This window comes from Somniosus microcephalus, unplaced genomic scaffold (genome assembly GCF_052327205.1).
Source record: "Somniosus microcephalus isolate GS21.2 unplaced genomic scaffold, FLI_Smic_1.0 unresolved_chr1, whole genome shotgun sequence".
NCBI lineage: Eukaryota > Metazoa > Chordata > Chondrichthyes > Squaliformes > Somniosidae > Somniosus > Somniosus microcephalus.
The window spans coordinates 33,577,671-33,601,794 of record NW_028225179.1 but is presented as its reverse complement, the minus strand read 5'-3'; the positions used below and the strand labels follow the sequence as shown (position 1 = coordinate 33,601,794).

Here is a 24,124-nt window from a genome sequence, read left to right as displayed (position 1 = left end):
TCTAACCAAGGTTCTATACAACCTACACAAATCCGATACAAGTTGAACATAACTTCTCTGATTTTCATAGAAACATAGAAAAATAGGAGCAGGAGTAGGCCATTCGGCCCTTCGAGCCTGCTCCTCCATTCAACGCAATCATGACTGATCCTCTATCTCAATACCATATTCACGCTCTCTCCCCATACCCCTTGATGCCTTTTGTGTCTAGAAATCTATCTATCTCCTTCTTAAATATATTCAGTGACTTGGCCTCCACAGCCTTCTGTGGTAGAGAATTCCACAGGTTCACCACCCTCTGAGTGAAGAAATGTCTCCTCATCTCAGTCCTAAATGTCCTACCCCGTATCCTGAGACTGTGACCCCTCGTTCTAGACCCCCCCAGCCAGGGGAAACATCCTCCCTGCATCCAGTCTGCCGAGCCCGGTCAGAATTTTATACGTTTCAATGAGATCCCCTCTCATTCTTCTAAACTCTAGTGAATACAGGCCTAGTCGACCCAATCTCTCCTCATACGGCAGTCCTGCCATCCCAGGAACCAGTCTGGCGAACCTTCGCTGCACTCCCTCTATGGCAAGTGTATCCTTTCTTGGGTAAAGAGACCCAAACTGCACACAGTACTCCAGGTGTGGTCTCACCAAGTACAACTGCAGCAAGACATCCTTGCTCCTGTACTCAAAAAATTCCAGTAGATTAGTCAAGCACGATTTACTTTTTGTAAATCCATGTTGACTTTGTCCGATCCTGTCACTGTTTTTCAGATCCTTCTGTTCCTCCACCCCATTCAGACTCTTATTTTCCAAGCTGTAGGCAGCCTCCTTATTCTTCCTACCAGAATGTATTACCCCGTTCCCTGCTAGCTTCACCGTCTGCGGGCCACAGTTTTACCGGCATAAAACTCACCAAGATGTTTATTAGATGAAGGAAGCAGTTTTCTCCCAGTATGAGGTTCACCAGGTGTGTTGAGGTCCTCTCCTTGGCCCGGAACTCGACCCTGCTTTTCTGCCGTCCCGGGTCCAGGTCGAGTGTGTAGTTGAGGTATGCGCTCAGGGAGTCTGGCAAAATCAGGAGAGAGGAGAGAAGTCAGTTGCAGAATGGGACCAGGGGATGAGGGACTTCAGTGATGTGGAGAGACTGGAGAAGCTGAGGTTGTTCTCCTTAGAGCAGAGAAGGTTAAGGGAGAGTTTGACCAGAATGGTACCAGAGATGAGGGACTTCAGTGACGTGGAGAGACTGGAGAAGCTGGGGTTGTTCTCCTTAGAGCAGAGAATGTTAAGGGGAGATTGACCAGAATGGTACCAGGGATGAGGGACTTCAGTGACGTGGAGAGACTGGAGAAGCTGGGGTTGTTCTCCTTAGAGCAGAGAAGGTTAAGGGGAGATTGACCAGAATGGTACCAGGGATGAGGGACTTCAGTGATGTGGAGAGACTGGAGAAGCTGGGGTTGTTCTCCTTAGAGCAGAGAAGGTTAAGGGAGAGATTGACCAGAATGGTACCAGAGATGAGGGACTTCAGTGACGTGGAGAGACTGGAGAAGCTGGGGTTGTTCTCCTTAGAGCAGAGAATGTTAAGGGGAGATTGACCAGAATGGTACCGGGGATGAGGGTCTTCAGTGATGTGGAGAGACTGGAGAAGCTGGGATTGTTCTCCTTAGAGCAGAGAAGGTTAAGGGAGAGATTGACCAGAATGGTACCAGGGGATGAGGGACTTCAGTGATGTGGAGAGACTGGAGAAGCTGGGGTTGTTCTCCTTAGAGCAGAGAAGGTTAAGGTTAGATTGACCAGAATGGTACCAGAGATGAGGGACTTCAGTGATGTGGAGAGACTGGAGAAGCTGGGGTTGTTCTCCTTAGAGCAGAGAAGGTTAAGGGGAGATTGACCAGAATGGTACCAGGGGATGAGGGGCTTCAGTGATGTGGAGAGACTGGAGAAGCTGGGGTTGTTCTCCTTGGAGCAGAGAAGGTTAAGGGAGAGATTGACCAGAATGGTACCAGGGATGAGGGACTTCAGTGATGTGGAGAGACTGGAGAAGCTGGGGTTGTTCTCCTTAGAGCAGAGAAGGTTAAGGGAGAGATTGACCAGAATGGTACCAGGGATGAGGTACTTCAGTGATGTGGAGAGACTGGAGAAGCTGGGATTGTTCTCCTTAGAGCAGAGAAGGTTAAGGGGAGATTGACCAGAATGGCACCAGGGATGAGGGACTTCAGTGATGTGGAGAGACTGGAGTGTAAAGGAAAAGCCATAATTCAGAAAGATACACCATCCTATGAACAGATTTCTGATATTATTAATACATGACATACTGGGTTTACAAGTCTGGAAAGCCTCGGCGACACAGGCTGTGTCAATACAGACTTCTGAGATAAAATAAAGTGTTAGCACAAAAGTTGTAAGCACCACACAAGCTTTTGAAATGGGAATTGATTGTTAATACTAAGACAATGGCCCTATTGAAACAGCAGGCTGGAGGTTCCTCTATGTCTGAACATTGGAACCAACACAATAGCTATGCCCAAGTAAAGTGTTAAAAACTGACACTTCGAACAGGAACACAGAATATTAAAAAACCATGTGCCTTCGTAAAAGTCTTCTTCTTAGGCAGTCCCTCGGAACTGAGGATGACTTGCTTCCACATTAAAAATGAGTTTGCAGGTGACTGATGAGTCCAATGCGGGACCTATAGTCTCTGTTACAGGTGGGGCAGACGGTGGTTGAAGGGGTGGGTGGGTGGGGTGCTTGGGTTGACGTGCGCTCCTTGCGCTGCCTGCGCTTGGCTTCCGCTTGCTCCTGGCGAAGAGACTTGAGGTGTTCGGCACCTTCCCAGATGCTTCTCCTCCACTTTGTGCGGTCTTGGGCCAGGGATTCCCAGGTGTCGGTGGGGATGTTACACTTTTTCAAGGAGGCTTTGAGGGTGTCCTTGAAACATTTCCTCTGCCCACCTGGGGCTCTCTTGCCATGCCGGAGCTCTGAGTAGAGCGCTTGTTTGGGGAGTCTCATATCGGGCATGCGGACAATGTGACCCGTCCATCGGAGCTGATTGAGCGTGGTCAGAGCTTCGATGCTGGGGATGTTGGCCTGAGCGAGAACACTGACGTTGGTGCGCCTATCCTGCCAATGGATTTGCAGGATCTTGCGGAGGCAGCGTTGGTGGTACCTCTCCAGTGCTTTGAGGTGCCTGCTGTACATGATCCGTGTCTCTGAGGCATACAGCAGGGCGGGTATCACTGCTGCTCTGTAGACCATGAGCTTAGTGCCGGGTTTGAGGTCCTGGTCTTCAAACACTCTCTTCCTCAGGCGACCAAAGGCTGCACTGGCACACTGAAGGCGGTGTTGGGCTTTGTCATCAATGTCTGCCCTTGTTGACAGTAGGCTCCCGAGGTATGGAAAGTGGTCCACATTGTCCAAGGCCTTGTCGTGGATTTTGATAATCGGGGGGAAGCACTGTGTGGCAGGGGCAGGTTGGTAGAGGACCTTTGTCTTACGGATGTTTCGTGTAAGGCCCATGCTCTCGTACGCTTCGATGAAGGTGTTGACGATGGTTTGGAGTTTGACCTCCGAGTGAGCACAGACGCAAGCATCGTCTGCGTACTGTAATTCGACGACAGAGGATGGGATGACCTTGGATCCGGACTGGAGGCGACGGAGGTTGAACATTTTCCTGTTTGTTCTGTAAATTAGCTCCACTCCAGTGGGGAGCTTACTGAGGGCGAGATGGAGCATTGCAGCAAGGAAGATCGAGAAAAGCGTTGGTGCGATGACACAGCTTTGCTTGACCCCGGTTCGTACGTGCATTGGGTCTGTGGTGGAACTGTGGTGGAACTTCGTAAAAGTAACATCAAATGAGAAACAGGAAACACGATTATATATGCAACCAATTGAAATAGCTAAGAAATGCATGGAACACCCCGGTTGAAGTGGTTTTGATTTATATATTGTAAAAGGTACACAAACAGAAGACTTTGCAGATATGACTTCAATAGATACACCAAGCAATTACATTGTGTTTGATTTGAAAATGGAACAGTTAGGAGACACGACGTCTGCTTTCAAACAGCAGAAGTGATTTTAGAATTGAATGGAAAACCTTCGATAAGAATGACATCAAATAAATACTACTGTCATATTGTTTTTGATGATAAGTTTTGAAACATCTATACAGCAGGTGGGATTCTGAGAGTCAACAGCTAAATTGACAGTAAGAATAGAAAATAATTCAACAAAGAATGACTAGAGATAATTAGCTTACATCAGCAGAAAACTTCAAAGGATAAACCACTAAAAAAAGGTATAAAAATAGAGCTTTGCAGATGCAAAGTCAGAAGTCGCTGGAAAGGGCAAGCGATTCTCAACGTCAGAGGCACGCTCTGTAAGTTTTTAATTCTTTGAGTCTCAGGGATCGAAAAGGTACTCTTATTTGATTTTGGTGGATATTCTGGATTAAGAAGAATAAGAAATGTCAAAATGTACGAAGTTAAGATTTGAGAACAAGGATCTCTGAGAATAAGAAATGTAAGCTATTTGTATTTTGAACTGTCAAAGTTGCGATTGACTCACCAGCTGTTAACTGTATGTCAGCTCTTAAATAAATCTATATATTTTTAGAATTGTCTCAAGTAGTCTATCAACTCGCGAACTCAATCTCTTTCTTTGGTGAGGAGTTGCAGATTCTGGGGGAGTATTCCGGACCCTCATAATATCCGGAAGTTTACAGTCTAGTTAAACTTATTAAAAGTGCTATCTGGAGGATGGTAACATCTTTAGTGTTCCTTTCCTTTAGGGAGAGATAGCCTGAACCTTTCGACACAATTAAGCGTCTTATAGAATTCGGCTATCTCTAACTTTAGTTGAAGGTGAACGTCTGGGGAATACGCCTGATCTGGGGTAGCCCAAAAGGGCTAGGGCTAGTAATTAACCCTTCAGGAGAAGCTGGGGTTGTTCTCCTTAGATCAGAGAAGGTTAAGGGGAGAGATTGACCAGAATGATACCAGAGATGAGGGAATTCAGTGATGTGGAGAGACTGGAGAAGCTGGGGTTGTTCTTCTTAGAGCAGAGAAGGTTAAGGGGAGATTGACCAGAATGGTACCAGGGATGAGGGACTTCAGTGATGTGGAGAGACTGGAGAAGCTGGGGTTGTTCTTCTTAGAGCAGAGAAGGTTAAGGGGAGTTTCACCAGAATGGTTCCAGGGGATGAGGGACTTCAGTGATGTGGAGAGACTGGAGAAGCTGGGGTTGTTCTCCTTGGAGCAGAGAAGGTTAAGGGGAGATTGACCAGAATGGTACCAGGGATGAGGGACTTCAGTGATGTGGAGAGACTGGAGAAGCTGGGATTGTTCTCCTTGGAGCAGAGAAGGTTAAGGGGAGATTGACCAGAATGGTACCAGGGATGAGGGACTTCAGTGATGTGGAGAGACTGGAGAAGCTGGGATTGTTCTCCTTAGAGCAGAGAAGGTTAAGGGGAGATTGACCAGAATGGTTCCAGGGATGAGGGACTTCAGTGATGTGGAGAGACTGGAGAAGCTGGGATTGTTCTCCTTAGAGCAGAGAAGGTTAAGGGGAGATTGACCAGAATGGTACCAGGGATGAGGGACTTCAGTGATGTGGAGAGACTGGAGAAGCTGGGGTTGTTCTCCTTAGAGCAGAGAAGGTTAAGGGGAGATTTAATAGAGGTGTTCAAAATTATGAAGGGTTCTGATAGAATAAATAAGGAGAAACTGTTTCCAGTGGCAGGAGGGTCGGTAACCAGAGGACACAGATTTAAGGTGATTGGCAAAAGTACCAGAGGGGGAGATGAGGAGAATGTTTTTACGCAGCGAGTTGTTGTGATCTGGAATGCGCTGCCTGAAAGGGCGGTGGAAGCAGATTCAATAGTAACTTTCAAAAGGAGAATTGGATAAATACTTGAAGAGGGAAAATCTGCAGGGCTATGGGGAAAGTGCAGGTGGGAGTGGGATTAATGGGAGAGCTCTGGACTCCCAGCAATCCTACCGGTGAGTTTGGGTCCGAAACGGCGCAGGGGGTTTTCGGGACTCACCCAGGGCATCGGGCGTTGCGCTTCCCATGTGGAAGCAGACTCGGGCCTCCACGCTCGCGTTCCTGCCATTCTCACTCATGGCGCAGACGAAACTCGCCAGCGGGATCTCAGCGGGATTGAAGGTCACGTTTGGCCGCACAAGCAGCACCGGCGTTGAGCTTTAGGAGCAAGGCGAGATCGTTAGACAAGGCGGAGGAAGCGTCGGCGCGCTGAAAGGTGTCCAGGAACCACCAGGGACGATGGGCGCCGGATTTCATGAGGTCACAAGGGCAAGGCAGGTAAAAATGGCTCTCAGGGAAGGTAGAGCCCAGGTTAGAGACAGAGTAACGCTCCCTCTACACTGTCCCATCAAACACTCCCAGGGCAGGTACAGCACGGGTTAGATACAGAGTAAAGCTCCCTCTACACTGCCCCATCAAACACTCCCAGGACAGGTACAGCACGTGGTTAGATACAGAGTAAAGCTCCCTCTACACTGTCCCATCAAACACTCCCAGGGCAGGTACAGCACAGGTTAGATACAGAGTAAAGCTCCCTCCACACTGTCCCATCAAACACTCCCAGGGCAGGTACAGCACGGGTTAGAGACAGAGTAAAGCTCCCTCTACACTGTCCCATCAAACACTCCCAGGGCAGGTACAGCACGGGTTAGATACAGAGTAAAGCTCCCTCTACACTGTCCCATCAAACACTCCCAGGACAGGTACAGCACGTGGTTAGATACAGAGTAAAGCTCCCTCTACACTGTCCCATCAAACACTCCCAGGACAGGTACAGCACGTGGTTAGATACAGAGTAAAGCTCCCTCTACACTGTCCCATCAAACACTCCCAGGGCAGGTACAGCACGGGTTAGATACAGAGTAAAGCTCCCTCTACACTGTCCCCTCAAACACTCCCAGGGCAGGTACAGCACGTGGTTAGATACAGAGTAAAGCCCCCTCGACACTGTCCCATCAAACACTCCCAGGGCAGGTACAGCATGGGTTAGATACAGAGTAAAGCTCCCTCTACACTGTCCCATCAAACACTCCCTGGGCAGGTACAGCACGGGTTAGATACAGAGTAAAGCTCCCTCTGCACTGTCCCATCAAACACTCCCAGGGCAGGTACAGCATGGGTTAGATACAGAGTAAAGCTCCCTTGACACTGTCCCATTAAACACTCCCAGGGCAGGTACAGCACGGGTTAGATACAGAGTAAAGCTCTCTCTACACTGTCCCATCAAACACTCCCAGGGCAGGTACAGCATGGGTTAGATACAGAGTAAAGCTCCCTCTACACTGTCCCATCAAACACTCCCAGGGCAGGTACAGCATGGGTTAGATACAGAGTAAAGCTCCCTCTACACTGTCCCATCAAACATTCCCAGGGCAGGTACAGCACGGGTTAGATACAGAGTAAAGCTCCCTCTACACTGTCCCATCAAACATTCCCAGGGCAGGTACAGCACGGGTTAGATACAGAGTAAAGCTCCCTCTACACTGTCCCATCAAACATTCCCAGGGCAGGTACAGCACGGGTTAGATACAGAGTAAAGCTCCCTCTACACTGTCCCATCAAACACTCCCAGGGCAGGTACAGCACGGGTTAGATACAGAGTAAAGCTCCCTCTACACTGCCCCGTCAAACACTCCCAGGGCAGGTACAGCACGGGTTAGATACAGAGTAAAGCTCCCTCTACACTGTCCCATCAAACACTCCCAGGGCAGGTACAGCACGGGTTAGATACAGAGTAAAGCTCCCTCTACACTGTCCCATCAAACACTCCCAGGGACAGGTACAGCACGGGTTAGATACAGAGTAAAGCTCCCTCTACACTGTCCCATCAAACACTCCCAGGGCAGGTACAGCACGGGTTAGATACAGAGTAAAGCTCCCTCTACACTGTCCCATCAAACACTCCCAGGGCAGGTACAGCACGGGTTAGATACAGAGTAAAGCTCCTTCAACACTGTCCCATCAAACACGCCCAGGGCAGGTACAGCACGGGTTAGATACAGAGTAAAGCTCCCTCTACACTGTCCCATCAAACACTCCCAGGGCAGGTACAGCACGGGTTAGATACAGAGTAAAGCTCCCTCTACACTGTCCCCATCAAACACTCCCAGGGCAGGTACAGCACGGGTTAGATACAGAGTAAAGCTCCCTCTACACTGTCCCATCAAACACTCCCAGGGCAGGTACAGCACGGGTTAGATACAGAGTAAAGCTCCCCTCTACACTGTCCATCAAACACTCCCAGGGCAGGCACAGCACGGGGTTAGATACAGAGTAAAGCTCCCTCTACACTGTCCCATCAAACACTCCCAGGGCAGGTACAGCACGGGTTAGATACAGAGTAAAGCTCCCTCTACACTATCCCCATCAAACACTCCCAGGGCAGGTACAGCACGGGTTAGATACAGAGTAAAGCTCCCTCTACACTGTCCCATCCAACACTCCCAGGGCAGGTACAGCACGGGTTAGATACAGAGTAAAGCTCCCTCTACACTGTCCCATCAAACACTCCCAGGGCAGGTACAGCACGGGTTAGATACAGATTAAAGCTCCCTCTACACTGTCCCATCAAAAACTCCCAGGGCAGGTACAGCATGGGTTAGATACAGAGTAAAGCTCCCTCTACACTGTCGCATCAAACAGTCCCAGTGCAGGTACAGCACGGGTTAGATACAGAGTAAAGCTCCCTCTACACTGTCCCATCAAACACTCCCAGGACAGGTACAGCACGGGTTAGATACAGAGTAAAGCTCCCTCTACACTGTCCCATCAAACACTCCCAGGGCAGGTACAGCACGGGTTCGATACAGAGTAAAGCTCCCTCTACACTGTCCCATCAAACACTCCCAGGGTAGGTACAGCATGGGTTAGATACAGAGTAAAGCTCCCTCTACACTGTCCCATCAAACACTCCCAGGGCAGGTACAGCACGGGTTAGATACAGAGTAAAGCTCCCTCTACACTGTCCCATCAAACACTCCCAGGGCAGGTACAGCACGGGTTAGATACAGAGTAAAGCTCCCTCTACACTGTCCCCATCAAACACTCCCAGGGCAGGTACAGCACGGGGTGAGATACAGAGTAAAGCTCCCTCTACACTGTCCCATCAAACACTCCCAGGGCAGGTACAGCACGGGTTAGATACAGAGTAAAGCTCCCTCTACAGTGTCCCCATCACAGGGCAGGTACAGCACGGGTTAGATACAGAGTAAAGCTCCCTCTACACTGTCCCCATCAAACACTCCCAGGGCAGGTACAGCACGGGGTGAGATACAGAGTAAAGCTCCCTCTACACTGTCCCATCAAACACTCCCAGGGCAGGTACAGCACGGGGTGAGATACAGAGTAAAGCTCCCTCTACACTGTCCCATCAAACACTCCCAGGGCAGGTACAGCACGGGGTGAGATACAGAGTAAAGCTTCCTCTACACTGTCCCATCACACACTCCCAGGGCAGGTACAGCACGGGTTAGATACAGAGTAAAGCTCCCTCTACACTGTCCCATCAAACACTCCCAGGGCAGGTACAGCACGGGGTGAGATACAGAGTAAAGCTCTCTATACACTGTCCCATCAAACACTCCCAGGGCAGGTACAGCACGGGTTAGATACAGAGTAAAGCTCCCTCTACAGTGTCCCCATCACAGGGCAGGTACAGCACGGGTTAGATACAGAGTAAAGCTCCCTCTACACTGTCCCCATCAAACACTCCCAGGGCAGGTACAGCACGGGGTGAGATACAGAGTAAAGCTCCCTCTACACTGTCCCATCAAACACTCCCAGGGCAGGTACAGCACGGGTTAGATACAGAGTAAAGCTCCCTCTGCACTGTCCCATCAAACACTCCCAGGGCAGGTACAGCACGGGTTAGATACAGAGTAAAGCTCCCTCTACACTGTCCCATCAAATACTCCCAGGGCAGGTACAGCACAGGGTTAGTTACAGAGTAAAGCTCCCTCTACACTGTCCCATCAAACACTCCCAGGGCAGGTACAGCACGCGTTAGATACAGAGTAAAGCTCCCTCTACACTGTCCCATCAAACACTCCCAGGGCAGGTACAGCACGGGGTGAGATACAGAGTAAAGCTCCCTCTACACTGTCCCATCAAACACTCCCAGGGCAGGTACAGCACGGGGTGAGATACAGAGTAAAGCTCCCTCTACACTGTCGTGGCCGTGGGGGCTTTAACGTCCACCTGAGAGGGCAGACGGGGCCTCAGTTTAACATCTGATCTGAGAGACGGCACCTCCGACAGTGCGGTGCTCCCTCAGTACTGCCCCTCTGACAGTGTGGCGCTCCCTCAGTACTGCCCCTCTGACAGTGCAGCGCTCCCTCAGCACTGCCCCTCCGACAGTGCGGCAGTACCTCAGTGCTGTCCCTCCGACAGTGCAGCGCTCCCTCAGTACTGCCCCTCCGACAGTGCTGCGCTCCCTCAGTACTGCCCCTCTGACAGTGCAGCACTCCCTCAGTACTGCCCCTCTGACAGTGCAGCGCTCCCTCAGTACTGTCCCTCCGACAGTGCAGCGCTCCCTCAGTACTGCCCCTCCGACAGTGCTGCGCTCCCTCAGTACTGCCCCTCTGACACTGCGGCGCTCCCTCAGTACTGCCCCTCCGACAGTTTGGCGCTCCCTCAGTACTGCCCCTCCGACAGAGCGGCGCTCCCTCAGTACTGTCCCTCCGACAGTGCAGCGCTCCCTCAGTACTGCCCCTCCGACAGTGCAGCACTCCCTCAGTACTGCCCCTCTGAGAGTGCGGCGCTCCCTCAGTACTGCTCCTCCGACATTGCGGTGCTCCCCCAGTACTGCTCCTCCGACAGTGCGGCGCTCCCTCAGTACTGACCCTCCAACAGTGCGGTGCTCCCTCAGTACTGCCCCTCCGACAGTGCGGCGCTCCCCCAGTACTGCTCCTCCGACAGTGCGGCGCTCCCTCAGTACTGCCCCTCCGACAGTGCGGCGCTCCATCAGCACTGCCCCTCCGACAGTGCGGCACTCCCTCAGTACTGACCCTCCGACAGTGCAGCACTCCACCAGTACTGCCCCTTCGACAGTGCAGTCCTCCCTCAGTACTGCCCCTCCAACAGTGCAGCGCTCCCTCAGTACTGCCCCTCCGACAGTGCAGTGCTCCCTCAGTACCAACCCTCTGACAGTGCGGCGCTCCCTCAGTACTGCCCCTCTGACAGTGCGGCGCTCCATCAGCACTGCCCCTCCGACAGTGCGGCGCTCCCTCAGTACTGCCCCTCTGAGAGTGCGGCGCTCCCTCAGTACTGCCCCTCCGACATTGCGGTGCTCCCTCAGTACTGCTCCTCCGACATTGCGGTGCTCCCTCAGTACTGCTCCTCCGACATTGCGGTGCTCCCTCAGTACTGCCCCTCCGACATTGCGGTGCTCCCTCAGTACTGCCCCTCCAACAGTGCGGTGCTCCCTCAGTACTGACCCTCCGACAGTGCAGCACTCCACCAGTACTGCCCTTCTGACAGTGTAGCGCTCCCTCAGTACTGACCCTCCGACAGTGCAGCACTCCACCAGTACTGCCCCTTCGACAGTGCAGTCCTCCCTCAGTACTGCCCCTCCGACAGTGCAGCGCTCCCTCAGTACTGCCCCTCTGGCAGTGCGGCGCTCCATCAGCACTGCCCCTCCGACAGTGAGGCGCTCCCTCAGTACTGCCCCTCCGACAGTGCGGCGCTCCCTCAGTACTGCTCCTCCGGCATTGCGGTGCTCCCTCAGTACTGCCCCTCCGACAGTGCGGCGCTCCCTCAGTACTGACCCTCCGACAGTGCAGCACTCCACCAGTACTGCCTCTCTGACAGTGTAGCGCTCCCTCAGTACTGCCGCTCTGACAGTGCCGCGCTCCCTCAGTGCTGCCCCTCCGACAGTGCGGCGCTCCTTCAGTACTGACCGTCCGACAGTGTGGCACGCCCTCAGTACTGCCCCTCCCACATTGCGGCACTCCCTCAGTACTGCCCCTCCGACAGTACGGCGCTCCCTCAGGACTGCCCCTCCGACAGTCCGGCTCTCCCTCAGTACCGACCCTCTGACAGTGCGGCGCTCCCTCAGTACTGCCCCTCTGACAGTGCGGCGCTCCATCAGCACTGCCCCTCCGACAGTGCGGCGCTCCCTCAGTACTGCCCCTCTGAGAGTGCGGCGCTCCCTCAGTACTGCCCCTCCGACATTGCGGTGCTCCCTCAGTACTGCTCCTCCGACATTGCGGTGCTCCCTCAGTACTGCTCCTCCGACATTGCGGTGCTCCCTCAGTACTGCCCCTCCGACATTGCGGTGCTCCCTCAGTACTGCCCCTCCAACAGTGCGGTGCTCCCTCAGTACTGACCCTCCGACAGTGCAGCACTCCACCAGTACTGCCCTTCTGACAGTGTAGCGCTCCCTCAGTACTGACCCTCCGACAGTGCAGCACTCCACCAGTACTGCCCCTTCGACAGTGCAGTCCTCCCTCAGTACTGCCCCTCCGACAGTGCAGCGCTCCCTCAGTACTGCCCCTCTGGCAGTGCGGCGCTCCATCAGCACTGCCCCTCCGACAGTGAGGCGCTCCCTCAGTACTGCCCCTCCGACAGTGCGGCGCTCCCTCAGTACTGCTCCTCCGGCATTGCGGTGCTCCCTCAGTACTGCCCCTCCGACAGTGCGGCGCTCCCTCAGTACTGACCCTCCGACAGTGCAGCACTCCACCAGTACTGCCTCTCTGACAGTGTAGCGCTCCCTCAGTACTGCCGCTCTGACAGTGCCGCGCTCCCTCAGTGCTGCCCCTCCGACAGTGCGGCGCTCCTTCAGTACTGACCGTCCGACAGTGTGGCACGCCCTCAGTACTGCCCCTCCCACATTGCGGCACTCCCTCAGTACTGCCCCTCCGACAGTACGGCGCTCCCTCAGGACTGCCCCTCCGACAGTCCGGCTCTCCCTCAGTACTGCCCCTCCGACAGTGCGGCGCTCCCTCAGTACTGCCCCTCCGACAGTGCAGCGCTCCCTCAGTACTGCCCCTCCGACAGTGCGGCGCTCCCTCAGTACTGTCCCTCCGACAGTGCGGCGCTCCCTCAGTCCTGCCCCGCCAACAGTGCGGCGCTTCCTCAGTACTGCCCCTCCGACAGTGCGGCTTTCCCTCAGTACTGCCCCTCCGACAGTGCGGCGCTCCCTCAGTACTGCCCCTCCGACAGTGCGGCGCTCCCTCAGTACTGCTTCTCCGACAGTGCGGCGCTCCCTCAGTACTGCCCCTCCAACAGTGCGGCACTCCCTCAGTACTGCCCCTCCGACAGTGCGGCGCTCCCTCAGTACTGCCCCGCCGACAGTGCGGCGCTTCCTCAGTACTGCCACTCCGACAGTGCAGCACTCCATCAGCACTGTCCCTCCAACAGTGCAGCGCTCCCTCAATACTGCCCCTCCGACAGTGCGGCGCTCCCTCAGTACTGCCCCTCCAACAGTGCGGCGCTCCCTCTGTACTGCTCCTCCGACAGTGCGGCGCTCCCTCAGTACTGCCGCTCCGACACTGCGGCGCTCCCTCAGTACTGTCCCTCCGACAGTGCAGCACTCCCTCAGTACTGCCCCTCCGACAGTGCGGCGCTCCCTCAGTACCGCCCCTCCGACAGTGCGGCGCTCCCTCAGTACTGCCCCTTCGACAGTGCGGCGCTCCCTCAGTACCACCCCTTCGACAGTGCGGTGCTCCCTCAGTACTGACCCTCCGACAGTGCGGTGCTCCCTCAGTACTGCCCCTCCGACAGTGCAGCGCTCCCTCAGTACTGCCCCTCCGACAGTGCGGCGCTCCCTCAGTACCGGCCCTCCGACAGTGTGGTGCTCCCTCAGTACTGCCCCTCCGACAGTGCGGCGCTCCCTCAGTCCTGCCTCTCCGACAGTGCGGCGCTCCCTCAGTACTGCCCCTCCGACAGTGCGGAGGTCCCTCAGTCCTGCCTCTCCGACAGTGCGGCGCTCCCTCAGTACTGCCCCTCCGCCAGTGCGGTGCTCCCTCAGTACTGCCCCTCCGACAGTGCAGCGCTCCCTCAGTGCTGCCTCTGATGCTCTGTTTGCTAGTTTGACGCAGTGCTGTCACGGGGCCCAGGATGCTGGTATCTTACCTCAGTATCACTGCCCCTCCGAGCGCTCCCACCACCAGATCCGTTAGTCCGTCTCGGGTCAGATCCATTTTCCCATCGATTGACATCCCAAAATACTTCAGTCCCGGGGTTATCCGCGATCCAGCGAGTCTCTGTCAGGGCAGGACACACGAGATTCAGAGTGTGAGCAGAGTGGAGAGTGAGAAAGGGAGAGGGAGGGAGAGAGCGGGTGGGAGAGGGAGGAAGAGAGAGTGTGGGCGAGGAAAGGATGGAGAAAGAGGGTGGGTGAGAGAGGGAGAGGGAAGGAGGGAGAGAGAGGGAGGGAGAGAGAGTCTGGGAGAGAGGGAGAGAGGGAGTGAGATAGAGTCTGGGAGAGAGGGAGTGAGGTAGAGACTGGGAGAGAGGGAGTGAGGTAGAGTCTGGGAGAGAGAGAGAGAGGGAGTGAGATAGAGTCTGGGAGAGAGGGAGAGAGGGAGTGAGATAGAGTCTGGGAGAGAGGGAGAGAGGGAGTGAGGAAGAGACTGGGAGAGAGGGAGAGAGGGAGTGAGAAAGCACTCTAATTGCACTCTATGGCAGTGAGGTGTGGGGACCGCTAACACAACAAGAATTTGCAAAATGGGACAAACACCCAATTGAGATCCTACATGCTGAATTCTGTAAAAGTATCCTCCGGACTCGAAGGAAAACCGTAAACAATGCAGGCAGGGCAGAACTAGGCCAATATCCATTAATAATTACTATCCAAAAAAGAGCCACCAAATTTTGGATACACCTAAAAATGAGCAACCCCCACTGCTATTATTACGAAGCCCTGAAATGCCAAGAGAGGATCATAAAGAAGAATACCCTCAGTCAACTAGTCCTGGGACTCAGTGAAGTAATTACTAACACTACTAACAATAACCAGCCCCAGGACAGTGACATCGTAGCACAGAGAATTCGACCCAACACAATTGTCACTAAGCAAAAGGAAAAATACCTGTCATATTGGGCAGAAACAACAAAAACCCAAAACAAACACAAATGCTACTTGGCCCTAAACAGACAATACAACATGGCTGAATACCTGACCATGGTAAAAGATAGCAAATTGAGAAAAACCTTGACTATGTACAGACTTAGTGAACATAGCCTGGCGATCGAAAAAGGCAGACACAGACAGACCTGGCTGACAAGAGAGGACAGGATATGCTCTCACTGCAGTCAGGGAGTGGTGGAGACAGAGATGCACTTCCTCACAGCTTGTGGAAAATATCAGGGCATCAGGGAGAATTTCTACCCAAAATTCACAAAAATATGCCCTGAATTCAGAAATTTGAATGATGACCAAAAACTCCCATACCTACTAGGGGAAGAGAGAAATTGTGTAACCTTAGCGGCACACTATGTTACAGCTTGCCATAAACAGAGGGACAACCACTAAATATAAGAAGAGTATATACAAATTATATGAATGTATATTTATACACTCAGGGATATATCTGTTTATACACTGTATGGATAGATCTGCGCTTATGTGTTCAACCATAAATGTTTTTTCGATGCTTTGGCAACATAAGATGTACCTTGTCATGCCAATAAAGCGATTTGAATTGAATTGAATTGAATTGAAATAGAGTCTGGGAGAGAGGGAGAGAGGGAGTGAGATAGAGTCTGGGAGAGAGGGAGTGAGGTAGATTCTGGGAGAGAGAGAGAGAGGGAGTGAGATAGAGTCTGGGAGAGAGGGAGAGAGGGAGTGAGATAGAGTCTGGGAGAGAGAGAGAGGGAGTGAGATAGAATCTGGGAGAGAGGGAGAGAGGGAGTGAGGTAGAGTCTGGGAGAGAGAGAGGGAGTGAGATAGAATCTGGGAGAGAGGGAGAGAGGGAGTGAGGTAGAGTCTGTGAGAGAGGGAGAGAGGGAGTGAGATAGAGTCTGGGAGAGAGAGAGAGGGAGTGAGGTAGAGTCTGGGAGAGAGGGAGAGAAGGAGTGAGGTAGAGTCTGAGAGAGAGGGAGAGAGGGAGTGAGATCGAGTCTGGGAGAGAGGGAGAGAGGGAGTGAGATAGAGTCTGGGAGGGAGGGAGTGAGATAGAGTCTGGGAGAGAGGGAGTGAGATAGAGTCTGGGAGAGAGGGAGAGAGGGAGTGAGGTAGAGTCTGGGAGAGAGGGAGAGAGGGAATGAGGTAAAGTCTGGGAGAGAGGGAGAGAGGGAGTGAGGTAGAGTCTGGGAGAGATAGAGAGAGGGAGTGAGGTAGAGTCTGGGAGAGAGGGAATGAGGTAGAGTCTGGGAGAGGGAGTGAGGTAGAGTCTGGGAGAGATAGAGAGAGGGAGTGAGGTAGAGTCTGGGAGAGAGGGAGAGAGGGAGTGAGATAGAGTCTGGGAGAGGGAGTGAGGTAGAGTCTGGGAGAGATAGAGAGAGGGAATGGGGTAGAGTCTGGGAGAGAGAGAGAGGGAGTGAGGTAGAGTCTGAGAGAGAGAGAGAGGAAGTGAGGTAGAGTCTGGGAGAGATAGAGAGAGGGAGTGAGGTAGAGTCTGGGAGAGAGGGAGTGAGGTAGAGTCTGGGAGAGAGAGAGAGAGGGAGTGAGGTAGAGACTGGGAGAGAGGGAGTGAGGTAGAGTCTGGGAGAGAGAGAGAGGGAGTGAGGTAGAGTCTGGGAGAGAGGGAGAGAGGGAGTGAGATAGAGCCTGGGAGAGGGACAGAGCCCCTCCGTTGACCCCTGACCCGGTGCCCCGGGCTGACCTCTGACCCGGTGTCCCAGGCTGACCTCTGACCCGTTGCCCCAGGCTGACCTCTGACCTGTTGCCCCAGGCTGACCTCTGACCCGGTGTCCTGGGCTGACCACTGACCCGGTGCCCCGGGCTGACCTCTGACCCGGTGTCCCGGGCTGACCCGGTGTCCCGGGCTGACATCTGACCCGGGGTCCCCGGCTGACCTCTGACCCGCTGCCCCGGGCTGACCTCTGACCCGGTGTCCCGGGCTGACCTCTGGCCCGGTGCCCCGGGCTGCCCTCTGACCCGGTGCCCCGGGCTAAGAACATAAGCACATAAGAAATAGGAGCAGGAGTAGGCCAATCGGCCCCTCGAGCATGCTCCGCCATTCAATAAGATCATGGCTGATCTGATCCTAACCGCCAAACTACTATCACAGAACCATCTCCTGAATCTAACAGAATTAGACACACGAAATAGGAGCAGGATCAGGCTACACGGCCCCTGGCCCGCTCTGCTACCCACAGGGCCATGACCGATCCGAACCTAGACTTATGTCCAAATTCCTGCCCGCTCCCCGTAACCCTTAATTCCCTTTACTTCTAGGAAACTGTCTATTTCTGTTTTAAATTTATGTAATGATGTAGCTTCTACAGCTTTTTGGGGCAGCATATTCCATGGACCTACCACCCTCTGAGTGAAGTAGTTCCTCCTCATCTCAGTTTTGAAAGAGCAGCCCCTTATTCTAAGACTATGCCCCCTAGTTCTAGTTTCACCCATCATCGGGAACATCCTCTCCGCATCCACCCGATCCAAACCCTTCACAATCTTATATGTTTCAATAAGATCGCCTCTCATTCTTCTGAACTCCAATGAGTAGAGTCCCAATCTACTCAACCTCTCCTCATATGTCCATCCCCTCATCCCCGGGATTAACCGAGTGAACCTTCTTTGTACTGACTCGAGAGCAAGTATGTCTTTTCTTAAGTATGGACACCAGAACTGTACGCAGTATTCCAGGTGCGGTCTCACCAATACCTTGTACAACTGAAGCAATACCTCCCTATTTTTATATTCTATCTGACCTGTTGCCCCGGGCTGACCTGTGACCTCTGACCCGTGCCCTGGGCTGACCTCTGAACCGGTGCCCTGGGCTGACCTCTGACCTGGTGTCCCGGGCTGAGCTCTGACCTGGGGTCCCGGGCTGACCTCTGACCCGGTGCCCCGGGCTGACCTCTGACCTGGCTGTATCTGGGACTGACTCCGCTCCTCTCCCCGTGGTAGATGTAGACACTCCCGCGATGCTCGTCCTCCAGGGGGGCTCCGATGGCCACGTCTCCCAGCCCGTCCCCGTTCAGGTCCCGCAGGGCCGCGATGGCGCTCCCGAACCGGCCCAGCCCGTTCCCCTCGTCCCCGCGGAGTGACTGGGGGCAGGAGAACTCACCCTGGAGAGAGAGGGAGAGAGAGAGAAAAGAGGTGGATTCAACAGGAATTTCCCCCTCCCTCACCCCCACCTTCTCTTGCTCCCTCCCCCCCTCCCTCCTTCACCCTCTCACTCACTCACTCCCGCACTCACACCCTCTCCTTCCCTCCCTCTTTCATTCCCTCTCTCTCTCCCTCTCTCACTCCCTCTCTCTCTCACTCCCTCCCCCTCTCTCTCCCTCCCCCTCTTTCACTCCCTCTCCCTCCGTCCCTCTCTCACTCCCTCTCTCCCTCACTCCCTCTCTCCCTCCTGATCTCCCTCCCTCTCTCTCCCCTTCTCTCTCTCTCCTCCCTCTCACACTCCCTCTCTCTCTCACTCCCTCCCTCCCTCCCTCTCACACTCCCTCTCTCTCTCCCTCCTCTCTCTCCCTCCCTCCCTCTCTCCCCCTCTCTCTCTCCTCCCTCCCTCTCTCTCTCCTCCCTCCCTCCCCCTCTCTCCCAATTTCCAATTATTTCCAATTAAAATGCTTTATTGGCATGAAAGTTTACAGAGAACCATATTGCCAAAGCTTACATAGCAAAAAGGTACAGTTTTCCAACATTCTGTAGGTGTCAATCGATTTGACATTTGTTGGGTACATACAATATTACTTTTAAACAATATTAATTTTAAACAGTCTTTGTACTTCATTTGGTACGTTCAATATTAATTTTAAACAGTCTTAATTTTAAACAGTCCTCAGGTTGTGACATGTTGTTACATATTTGGCCCCAAGGTATGGTCTGTCTCCTTCTCCTAGGACTAATCTCAATTTTGACAGATCATCCAATTCCTTGAAATCTGGGGTTGTTTGGCTTAGCTTGTTGAATAATATGTTTCTTGATGTGTTGAATTTTTCGCATTTTAGGAGGAAATGCATTTCTGTTTCAACCTCGCCAGCCAGACATTGATCGCATATTCTATTCTCTCTAGGCTGCCAGGATTTCTTGTATCTGCCTTTTTCAATTTCCAGTTGGTGGTCGCTTAGTCTGTACCTGGTGAGGGTCTGTCTCTGTTTTGTGTCTCTGATGGTCGTGAGGTAGTCTGCCAGTTTATATTCTCTTTTTAGGGCCCGGTAACATTCTAATCTGCTTTGGCTTTCGGTTATTTTGTTCCAATGTTCCAGGTAGGTTTCTTTGCATTTTTTAATGATTTGGTTCACTCGGATTGGTGTTTGGACGGCTGTGTTGGTCTGGGGCTGGTCAGGGTCCGGCTGAGTACTTAGTTTCAGTAGCAGCTGACTCAGGGGACTCTTTTCTGGGTTTAGCTCTTGGGTCTCTCTGTCTCTCTCTCTGTATCTCTGTCTCTCTCTCTCTGTCCCCCTCTCTCTCTGTCTCTCTCTCTCTGTCTCTCTCTCTCTGCGTCTCTCTCTCTCTGTCTCTCTCTCTCTGTCTCTCGCTCTCTCTGTCTCTCTCTCTGTCTCTCTCTCTCTCTCTGTCTCTCTCTCTCCCCTCTCTCTCTCCCTCCCTCCCTCCCTCCTTCCCACCCTCCATTTCAAACGTCCTTCATTTGCTGTGAAGCGCTTTGGGACGTCCTGAGGTGGTGAAAGATGCTAAAGAAATGCAAGTTGTTTTTACCTGGAGTGATATTGTGCAGACTCTCACCATCCCTCCGATCCCACTCTCATGGTATAACGGAGCTCCGATCAGCACGAAATCCGTCTCCCCATCGCGGTCTAGATCCAGAGCAGACAGTTCGGCACCAAAATAGGATCCCATCTAAAGGAGTGTGAGATCAAGAGAGCAATCAAGTCTTTAATATATATAGATACACTGCCCTTTCAGCGCTCCCTCAGTACTGCCCCTCCGACAGTGCGGCACTCCCTCAGTGCTGCCCCTCCGACAGTGCGACGCTCCCTCAGTACTGCCCCTCCGACAGTGCGACGCTCCCTCAGTACTGCCCCTCCGACAGTGCGGCGCTCCCTCAGTACTGCCCCACCGACAGTGCGGCGCTCCCTCAGTACTGCCCCTCTGACAGTGCGGCGCTCCCTCAGTACTGCCCCTCCGACAGTGCGGCGCTCCCTCAGTACTGCCCCTCCGACAGTGCGGCGCTCCCTCAGTACTGCCCCACCGACAGTGCGGCGCTCCCTCAGTACTGCCCCTCTGACAGTGCGGCGCTCCCTCAGTACTGCCCCTCCGACAGTGCGGCGCTCCCTCAGTACTGCCCCTCCGACAGTGCGGCACTCCCTCAGTACTGCCCCTCCGACAGTGCGGCTCTCCCTCAGTACCGCCCCTCCGACAGTGCAGCGCTCCCTCAGTACTGCCCCTCCAACAGTGCGGCGCTCCCTCAGTACTGCCCCTTCGACAGTGCGACACTCCCTCAGTACTGCCCCTCCGACAGTACAGTGCTCCCACAGTACCGCCCCTCCGACAGTGCGGCGCTCCCTCAGTACTGCCCCTCCGACAGTACAGTGCTCCCACAGTACCGCCCCTCCGACAGTGCGGCGCTCCCTCAGTACTGCCCCTTCGACAGTGCGACACTCCCTCAGTACTGCCCCTCCGACAGTACAGTGCTCCCACAGTACCGCCCCTCCGACAGTGCGGCGCTCCCTCAGTACTGCCCCTCCAACAGTGCAGGGCTCCCTCAGTACTGCCCCTCCGACAGTGTGGAGCTCCCTCAGTACTGCCCCTCCGACAGTGTGGCGCTCCCTCAGTACTGCCCCTCCGACAGTGCGGCGCTCCCTCAGTACTGCCCCTCCGACAGTGTGGAGCTCCCTCAGTACTGCCCCTCCGACAGTGCGGCGCTCCCTCAGTACTGCCCCTCCGACAGTGCAGCGCTCCCTCAGTACTGCCCCTCCGACAGTGCGGCGCTCCCTCAGTACTGCCCCTCCGACAGTGCAGCGCTCCCTCAGTACTGCCCCTCCGACAGTGCGGCGCTCCCTCAGTACTGCCCCTCCGACAGTGCGGCGCTCCCTCAGTACTGCCCCTCCGACAGTGTGGCGCTCCCTCAGTACTGGCACTGGGAGTGTCGGCCTGGATTATGGTGAACTCGCATCCTAGTCTTCAGTTACCCACCTGTTCTCCCTCGATGGTCTGCTTCACAGTCCAGTTTGTGCCGTTGTTGCCTCGCTCGAAGATCATCACTCTCCCAACGTGGTTATACCGCGGTGCTCCAACGGTACAGAAGCCTCTGCCCCCTCGCTGGGCCATCACCATCGAATATCCTGAGAGAGGGAGCGAGAGAGGAGAAGACAGAGTCACCGAGGGTCCTAAACATATCAGATAGGAAGGAAGGAAGGGAAGGGGAGAGGGAGGAGTGGAGGGAGAGAGGGCAGGAGAGGGAGGAAAGGAGGGAGAGAGAGGGAGGGAGGGAGGGAGTGAGGGAGGAGAGGGGGGGAGAGGGAGGGAGGGAGAGGGAGAGAGAGAGAGAGGGAGGAAGGAGGAGCGAGGGAGTAGAGGGAGGAAGGGAGGGATAGAGAGGGAGAGAGGGAGGGTCCTCAACACATTAGATAGGAAGGAAGGAAGGGAAGGGGACAGGGAGGAGTGGCGGGAGAGAGAGGAGAGGGGGGGAGAGGGAGGGAGGGAAAAGGAGAGGAGAGAGGGAGGAAGGGAGGAGCAAAGGAGGAAGGGAGGGAGGGACTGAGAGAGGGAGTGAGAGAGGGAGGGAGGGAGAGAGGGAGTGAGAGAGGGAAGGAGGGAGGGAGAGAGGGAGTGAGGGAGTGAGAGAGAGAGGGAGGAGGGAGGATGTGAGAGAGGGAGAGAGGGAGTGCGAGAGGGAGGGAGGGAGAGACGGAGAGAGGAGGGAGGGAGGGAGGAAAAGAGGGTGTGAGAGAGGGAGGGAGAGAGGGAGTGAGAGAGGGAGGGAGAGAGGGATGTGAGAGAGGGAGTGCGAGAGGGAGGGGAGGGAGGGAGGGAGAGAGGGAGGGAGAGAGGGAGTGAGAGAGGCAGGGAGGGAGGGAGAGAGGGAAGAACGAATGAAACAATGAAAGAGAGAGAGAAGAAAGAATTGTACATCTTCTCCAGCGCCTATCACGACCACCGGACGTTCCCCCAAGCGTTTCACGACCAATGGACATGCTGTTTGAAGTGTGGTCACTGTTGTAATGTAGGAAACGCAGTAGCCAATTTGTGCACAGCAAGCTCCCACAAACCGCAACGTGATAAATGACCAGATAATCTAGTTCTTTGGGTGGTATTGGGTGTGGGATAAATATTGGCCCCAGGACACCTGGTAGAATTCCCTTGATATTCTTCCAATAGTGGCAGCAGGATTTCACATCCACCTGATAGGGGCAGACGGGGCCTCGGTTTAATGTCTCATCCGAAAGACGGCACCTCCGACAGTGCGGCGCGCTCCCTCAGTACTGCCCCTCCGAAAGTGCGGGCGCTCCTTCAGTACTGCCCCTCCGACAGTGCGGCGCTCCCTCAGTACTGCCCCTCCGACAGTGTGGCGCTCCCTCAGTACTGCCCCCTCCGACAGTGCGGCGCTCCCTCAGTACTACCCCTCCGACAGTGCGGCACTCCCATAGTACTGCCCCTCCGACAGCGCGGCTCTCCCTCAGTACTGCCCTTCTGACAGTGCGGCGCTCCCCTCAGTTCTGCCCCTCTGACAGTGCGGCGCTCCCTCAGTACTGTCCCTCCGACAGTGCGGCACTCCCAAAGTACTGCCCCTCTGACCGTGCGGCTTTCCCTCAGTACTGCCCCTCCGACAGTGCGGCGCTCCCTCAGTACTGCTCCCTCCAGCAGTGCAGCCACTCCCTCAGGACTGCCCCTCCGACAGCGCGGCTCTCCCTCAGTACTGCCCTTCTGACAGTGTGGCGCTCCCTCAGTACTGCCCCTCCGACAGTGCGGCGCTCCCTCAGTACTGCTCCCTCCGACAGTGCGGCGCTCCCTCAGTACTGCCCCTCCGAGAGTGTGGTGCTTCCTCAGTACTGACCCTCCGACAGTGCGGCGCTCCCTCAGCACTGCCCCTCCAGCAGTGCAGCACTCCCTCAGGACTGCCCCTCCGACAGCGCGGCTCTCCCTCAGTACTGCCCTTCTGACAGTGTGGTGCTTCCTCAGTACTGACCCTCCGACAGTGTGGCGCTCCCTCAGTTCTGCCCCTCTGACAGTGCGGCGCTCCCTCAGTACTGTCCCTCCGACAGTGCGGCACTCCCATAGTACTGCCCCTCCGACCGTGCGGCTTTCCCTCAGTACTGCCCCCTCCGACAGTGCGGCGCCCCCTCAGTACTGGCCACCGGGGAGTGCCGGCCTGGACTGAGACCCACTGACCCCCGGCTCAGACTTTGTGCTTGTCCCCTCTCCTTACCCAGGTAAGCATTGGCCATGTCTTTGTGGAGGAATTGTTGATTAGTGTGTCTTTCCCATCACGAACCTCGATCAATCCACCGGCCCAATCATTAGCCCCCACGGCCCCAAGGATGATGGATTCCTGTGTGGGGGATGAGAGGAGGTTGAGTTAGAAACATAGAAACATAGAAGATAGCAGCAGGAGTAGGCCATTCGGCCCCTCGAGCCTGCCTACGCCATTTAATGAGATCATGGCTGATCATCCAAATTCAGTACCCTGTCCCTGCTTTCTCCCCATATCCCCTTGAATCCCTTTAGCCTTAAGAAATATATCCAACTCCTTCTTGAATATATTTAATGAACTGGCCTCCACCGCCCTCTGTGGCAGAGAATTCCACAGGTTCACCACTCTCTGGGTGAAGAAATTCCTCCTCATTTCAGTCCTAAATGGCTTACCCCCTTATCCTTAGACTATGACCCCTGGTTCTGGACTCCCCGGCCATCAGAAACATCCTTCCTGCATCTAGTCTGTCCAGACCTGACAGAATTTTATAAGTTTCGATGAGATCCCCTCTCATTCTTCTAAACTCCAGCGAGTATAAGCCCAATCGACCCAATCTCTCCTCATACGTCATTCCTGCCATCCCAGGTATCAGCCTGGTGAATCTTC

The 24,124-nt window shown here is 54.4% G+C and overlaps 1 protein-coding gene across 1 annotated transcript in view; it reads right to left on the bottom strand.

The window, feature by feature from the left end:
- The window catches only part of LOC147094578 (integrin alpha-M-like), a 151,337-nt gene extending 127,741 nt beyond the window's left edge, over positions 1-23,596 (bottom strand). Inside the window, exons 1-7 of the mRNA XM_085974408.1 lie at positions 23,474-23,596; positions 21,241-21,389; positions 19,804-19,944; positions 18,006-18,209; positions 14,103-14,233; positions 6,031-6,188; positions 904-1,055 (exon numbers count right to left, since the gene is read on the bottom strand). Coding sequence (XP_085830534.1) covers positions 904-1,055; positions 6,031-6,188; positions 14,103-14,233; positions 18,006-18,209; positions 19,804-19,944; positions 21,241-21,389; positions 23,474-23,492 — 954 coding nt within the window. The 5' untranslated portion in view covers positions 23,493-23,596. The remainder of the gene's footprint in view (positions 1-903; positions 1,056-6,030; positions 6,189-14,102; positions 14,234-18,005; positions 18,210-19,803; positions 19,945-21,240; positions 21,390-23,473) is intronic.
- Positions 23,597-24,124: the final 528 nt, after the last annotated feature.